The 6,754-nt window shown below is 39.5% G+C and overlaps 1 protein-coding gene across 1 annotated transcript; it reads left to right on the top strand.

Annotated features, from left to right (window-relative positions):
- The first annotated feature begins 1,919 nt into the window (after positions 1-1,919).
- On the top strand, positions 1,920-4,966 carry LOC138296432 (protein phosphatase 1 regulatory subunit 3B-like). The gene has a single exon (XM_069235549.1). The coding sequence runs from the start codon at positions 2,025-2,027 to the stop codon at positions 2,883-2,885; it is 861 nt and encodes a 286-aa protein (XP_069091650.1). The 5' UTR covers positions 1,920-2,024; the 3' UTR covers positions 2,886-4,966.
- The last annotated feature ends 1,788 nt before the right edge of the window (positions 4,967-6,754 follow it).

Raw genomic sequence — 6,754 nt, 5'->3', positions numbered from 1 at the left:
CAGTGTCTGGGAGGCTGTGGTTGCTGCTGCACGCAATGTTGATGGTGAACAGATCAAAACACTGACAGAATCCATGGATGGCAGGCTTTTGAGTGTCCTTGCAAAGAAAGGTGGCTATATTGGTCACTGATTTGTTTTTGTTTTGTTTTTGAATGTCAGAAATGTATATTTGTGAATGTTGAGATGTTATATTGGTTTCACTGGTAATAATAAATAATTGAAATGGGTATATATTTTTTTTTGTTAAGTTGCCTAATAATTATGCACAGTAATAGTCACCTGCACACACAGATATCCCCCTAACATAGCTAAAACTAAAAACCAACTAAAAACTACTTCAAAAAATATTCAGCTTTGATATTAATGAGTTTTTTGGGTTCATTGAGAACATGGTTGTTGTTCAATAATAATATTAATCCTCAAAAATACAACTTGCCTAATAATTCTGCACTCCCTGTGTATGTGTGTGTGTGTGTGTATATATATATATATATATATATACACGCACATAAAAAAAAAATCTTTAACAGTAGTATAAGGATACTGGTGTGATTTTATAATCACTACTTTTGTAATAAACTGTGAAAAGACTACAGCACTATAAAATAACAAACCATAATGGCAGACTATAGAAGTAGTTGCTAATCATCCAGAAAATAACTTGCTCTCAGTATTTCATTTGCTGAGGTCCATGAACGTGCACTGTATCCTCAATATACGCCAAGACTGGCTTCGTTCCCAGTTTGGCACTTCAGCGGAGACAAAGTACATTCCCAAACCATTTTTCTCAATGTTTCAAACCTTGGTTACTGTGCTCTCCTAGAATAATGGAAGTTAAGCTGTAACTAACACTCGACCATGGCCTAGTCCTGGCCAAATCCACTTCATTGGGGATCACTTATGGCATAATAATGCCCATATTTCATGCGTGGGTACCTATGGCCTTCTGATGTTCAGCTGTGACAGAAAGGTGGTCGTTCCAAGAATATGCTGGGCTTAACTATGGTCATTTTTAGCACCGTGATAATTTTTCGCATATGGCACATATCCTTGGCCTAACTCTGCCTCAGAAGCACAGTGGGAGTGATCTTTGGCATTATTGGCATTGGTAGCTTCTTTGTCATTACGGTGTCCAGCCCTAGCACTGCAATGACAACAGTATATTGGAGTACTTTGCTTTAATGTGGGATTCTCTACATCTGATAATACATTGGCATTTGAGGCACATTTGCTTGTCATAGTGAAATAAAAGTAGGTATTTAGAGACCCAACGTGTTTACTCAAAATTAGTAAGCAAACGTTTCAGAGTAAAACGGCTACTTTTTCAGAAAGCGAGCTGATCCTTGGCTACAAAATGATTACACATTTTCAAAATGTGTTTAAAGCTACTAGTTGAATGACCATTCATGCAGTACCAAAGCCTGTTACTGATATTCCTTTGATACCAAGGAAGTTGGTGGCATGTAATTTTTCATTTGGAGGCATTCCATGTTGATAGATATTTTAGTTCAACATTGCTGCTGTAGTCTCCACTGTGATAGGAACAACTGCTTAGACTGAGGTGGCGACTAATTTAATATTGTATGTTGTCATATCCACCCTTGAATCTGTAAGTAATTTGGGGTACCTCCCTGAAAGCACGTTTTTTTTTTGTTTTTTTTTAAATTGCGAACCCTTGGTAAAAATGTATTAGAACTGTAGCACTGATATAGCTAGTAGGAAATTCATATCTCCAAATGTACTTACTTAATGTAGGGATATTCAGCTTTCAGCTCGTTTATCGTGATTACAACTGCACTATATTGAATAGGCTATGTATTGCAATGTTTAAAGGCGTGCACTTCGTCCATTCACATTTGTTGCCTTCCCTTGAGCCTCCTGAGAAATATTGATATTGACATGATACACTTTTGGCTCTTGTTTTGGCATATATGTTAGTGTTTATATGAATGTATTGATCACTTATTAATGACTTTCTTCCTGTTTCTTGCAGAGTTTTGGATTACTTTCCTCACAAGCCAACAATGGCAGTTGACATCGCCATGCAGTTGTACCTACATTCTCCACCATTGCGACGGGACCGCTTCACGTGCAAGCTTGGCACCAAGCATACAAAACCCCTACGGCCATGCATTCAGTTGCATAGTAAGATTGAAGTGAGTCAGCATGCCAGCTCCGACATGTCTTGTCGGGAGAAAAAGGGGAAGAAGCGTGTGTCCTTTGCTGATCACAAAGGATTTTCACTCACCATGGTGAAAGTGTTCTCCGAGTTTGATGACCCTTTTGATGTCCCATTCAACATCACAGAACTGATAGAAAACATTGTAGGCTTGACAACAGTGGAGAAAGACAGTTTTGTATTGGACTTTGCTCAGCCCTCTGCCGACTACTTAGATTTCAGAAATAGACTCCAGGCAGATTATGTCTGCCTGGAAAACTGCATGTTGAAGGATAAAGCCATTGTAGGCACTGTCAAAGTGAAGAATCTTGCTTTCCATAAGAGTGTCAAACTAAGGTTGACATTTGACACCTGGAAAACCTTTGTGGACTACGATTGCCAGTACGTAAAGGATACATATGCAGGTTCAGACCGGGACACATTTTCGTTTGATATCAACTTGCCAGAAAGGATTCAGTCTCACGAGAGACTTGAATTTGCTGTGTGCTTTGAGTGTGAGGGAAAGACTTATTGGGACAGCAACAAGGGCCAGAATTATCGCATCATTCGCTCAGAACTGAGAACTGCCCATGAAGGGGAACATCTTAGAAACGGACCAGATTTTGGGATCACCTTCGATCAGTATGGAAGTCCTAGGTGCTCCCACGGCATATTTCCAGAGTGGCCTAGTTATTCAGGTTATGACAAACGTGGCCCTTACTACTGATGAGAATCAAAGCTGTTCAACTGGCTTTTGTTTCTGCTTTGCAAGTCAACAGTCTCTGTCAATTGAGAGTCTGGGTTAAGATGTTTGGGACACCTTGCCAGATAAAGAACCCACCCTTGCACATCACACTGCCTTGTAATAATAATATTCAGGTTTTGGTGGTGATGAATCAAGACGTGAGTTGTGCATCACATTATCCAAAGTATCATAAGCTCCCTCTGCACAGTGGAGAAAGAAGAAAGAGGACAGTGCTGAGCTTTACATGGTGCTGCTAATCCTTTCCTATGTAACATGCAGGCCCTCTTCTGTAGAGCAGTGTAAACTGGCTCATGGCTTATATTGTAGTTTTGAGTTTGTCAGGCTTTAACCTATCCACAATGTTTGCTTGTGTACTTAACACCTGTCTTTACATTTTCAGTACAATTCTGAGAAGTATGTTGGTGTGGAACACTTTAGTGGTCACTTTAGCCAGATCTGTAGCGAAGTGGAGCACCATAACCTTCAATCTCGTCCTTTCTTAATAACTAGAACGGCAAAGGTTACTCGGTATAGCTGGCATCGTCTCCAGTGTTAGGCAAATCAGGGAATATTTGGGATAAGAGTGCAATTATGAATTATTACGTGGTCTAAATGTTTTTTTTTTTTCATTCTTGTCTCTGGGGGTCGTTTGACGAGGTACAGTTTTTGATAGGAAACTTTCTTCGAATAATGAACACATGGGCTTTGGTCAAGTCTTCCGATATTTCAGTTAAGTATTATTATTTCTTTGAAATTCTTGCAAGATTTTTCTTCTTTTTGGAGAAGAAAGTAGATTGGAGTTCTCCCCCAGGTGTTAGCTGAAGACAAGCATGCTTTTTTTTAAAGTCATTGGGAAAGCAGTAGTTAGTTTAACTTAAGTAGTGCATTTCAGGGTATAGGATTGTTTGCTTTCTTTTAGCTACTGTTCTAAATGAAGTAGGCGGTAGCTGGTGATATAACCCTCCGATTTTCTGAACCTTTGTAAGCCTCGTTGACCCAGGTGGGTTCAGTGTCTGAATGCATGTGTTGGCACACAGGTACTACAACTAACCTTGCCTCCCAGCACCTAATAGAGTGGTTTAAGACACTGTTTGCCCTTTAGAGAGCATTGTGTAGATTGCCTGTTTGTGTTCGATAAATTTGCCTCTCATCATGGCTTTTGATTTGTTTCCTTCCTTTGTTTTCGTGTGTTTTGCTTTGCGCCGTCTAGAGGACCTGTTGCTTGAAAATTGTCCTCATATCAGGCATCTTGGTATGGGAGTACTTTCCTGTATTCAGCGGTAATAGAAAATACAATGTTAATTAAAAAAAAAAGATGTTGTTGAATTCCTCACATAATGGTTATCTTTGTGGAAGGTAGGTTTGATCCGTGCATTTGTCTAGGGTTAAAGGCACTGTAGATGACACTCGATTTGCACTGTAATTTTCTGTATGGGTACACGGTCATCCTGTATTTCAAAATTATTTATATCCCAAGTGGATTTCTAATCACTGAATGTTTTTAAGCACAATTTTTCTAATATTTTAACATCGTAAATGTGTTGAGTAAATACAATGCCCACAACTGAATAAATGGATCTTCTTATTTAGAGTTGTTGGGGGTTGGAGGTGATGAGGTGTGTTTCATGGGATTGCTTGTTCTAAAGAATAGAAGCAGGACTTTTATCACAGATATTCTCCCATATAATGTAAATGCTGTTTTTATAGCTATGACATATTTCAAAATGCGGCCTCATTAATGTCATGCCAAATCCTTCAGGGTTTTCGGGCTGCAGTTGGGGTAGAAAAATATATTTTGTTAGAGAAATCTTGTAGTGATATATTTTTTCAGGAATATAAGCTTTAACAACTCTGTGTGCACCCAATTTTGTAATCTTCATTGGCAACAGTCTAGGGAGATGCCCTTTCAGCTTTAAAGCACGTTATGGAAGCATAAAAAATGTCCTCATTGCTCTCTGTCTTTCATTTTAAGAGGTGAGAATTTTTTTTTTTTAATCAATTTCCTGTTTGCTGGGAGTGGGAATAACATACCAAGTATCAGCACTATGAGAGTTCCCAATCAGGTCACATGTTCAGCACCACATTTTAGAGAATTTTTTTTGTGGTAAGTTTTAAATTGTTCAGGGGAAAGAAGCAACATGTATTTGAAGAAAAAACACTGAATTTATAGATTTTTGTCAGTCTTGTCTGTGCCACCTGGTGTTTACCAAGTTTTTGGCGTGAACATGAATGAAGGGTTTGACTTATTTAATGTTTCCAAAGTGTTTTAATCAGCCTCTGCAATGAAATGCTTTTTCATATGTGAATGTTACTATGTACAGAACTTGCCCTTCCGTTTCCCTTCCCCTTTTGGTTGTGCCTGGAAGTGCCTTGTAAATATTATTTTTTTTCTTCTGCATGTGTGTTTTACAAAATATTTTTGTACACTCTTCCAAGGTGAAAATGCACTTTAATCATAAAAGAAAAGGACATATATTCTGTGTTTTAGAAGAATATTGGTTTGTTTTATGTTGGAAAGTGAAAAATGTAATAAAGTTAGAATGATAAAGCAACTTACCATTTATGTCTTGCATTCGTTGACAAAGTCAGGAATTTGAAGTTGGAGATGCAAGTGGAAACAGTTGACTCTGCTACTGAACATTGTGCTTTAATTGTTAAAACATGTTCACTCAATGCCTGTAATTCTTAATTTTTTATTTTAGTAGTAATTTGATGGTGAAATTAGTTGCATGTAATGTCCGTGTAAGTCTTCGGTTTCTCATGTCTTGTACTTAATTTCTCTACCTTTGACCTAATTTGTGCACTCTTTCATCTCAGTGTTTTTGCATTTCACCACTCATTCACTGTTGGCCATGCTCCGTTTTATTGTACTCATCACTTGATGAAACATGCTGTTTGGTATGTGTAGCATGGAGGTACACATGATTTACATACTCCTGCCATTTAGAGCTGGGTCAGTAAGTGCAAGTTGTTTACCTCGTCACTTGAAAGGAATATTTGAAAGGGTGACTTGTTGTAGGTATAAAATATCACGCCGTAGTTTGTGTTGTAGTATTTATTCCAATGTCCAAGATCAGCGCCTCCCTCTTGCCGGCTCCTCGTAACTGCCGCCGCACCTCGGACTCGTCTCCGTGGTAACCCGGCATCGGAACCGTCAAGAGCTCGCGCGCTTGAATGTACGAACACATTACAACATGACTCCTCTTGGTGATCATGGGCATCAACTCCATTGTTAGTTTTGTTTTTTCATCTGTTTTTTTATCTGTTTGTTCTCCAAGTCAAGACAATTTCTCTGGCTTCTTTCAGTTCGTGCTTCACCATTACCCTTGTCGGTATTATTTTCGAACACGTCTACCTTCTTGTACATCGATTTCTCTGAAAACTATCACTCGTCACATCCATGGGCTCTTTGTGGCATCCTTCGGGGCATACATTTCCATCCCCTCAGAGAATGCCCTGCTGGTGAAACAGGCGCCATTTCGGTTCTGCCTGAACTGCCACGCAAAGTATCCCTGGACCAATCTGCATCAGGTCTGTGACCTGTATGTCTCCAGAACGCAGGGAGGAGGATTGCAAGCCCTGCCTGTCAGTTCAAGCTAAGAGAAACTCCTGATATCTTTGGAAACATGATGTTGAAGAACAGGAACGTCGTGAGGCCTCTGCATCGGAGGAAGAGGCATTCCAGGGTTCTGACTTGGAGCTCAACATTGAGATGTAAGATGTTTTGCCAATTCAAACTACTGTGAGCACAGAAACCCCTGTTCCTCACCACAAAAGGCATTCGGCTTCCACCAAACAAAAGGCTGCTGGGCCACCACTGCCAACAGGCCATGGCTGGTACTGAAAAAATG

This window comes from Pleurodeles waltl, chromosome 1_2 (assembly GCF_031143425.1).
Source record: "Pleurodeles waltl isolate 20211129_DDA chromosome 1_2, aPleWal1.hap1.20221129, whole genome shotgun sequence".
Lineage (NCBI taxonomy): Eukaryota > Metazoa > Chordata > Amphibia > Caudata > Salamandridae > Pleurodeles > Pleurodeles waltl.
The sequence above is the reverse complement of the archived record's forward strand: the minus strand, read 5'-3'. Positions and strand labels throughout refer to the sequence as shown.

Coding starts and splice junctions, on each gene's coding strand:
- LOC138296432 (XM_069235549.1), top strand. CDS start 2,025: ATGGCAGTTGACATCGCCATGCAGTTGTACCTACATTCTCCACCATTG.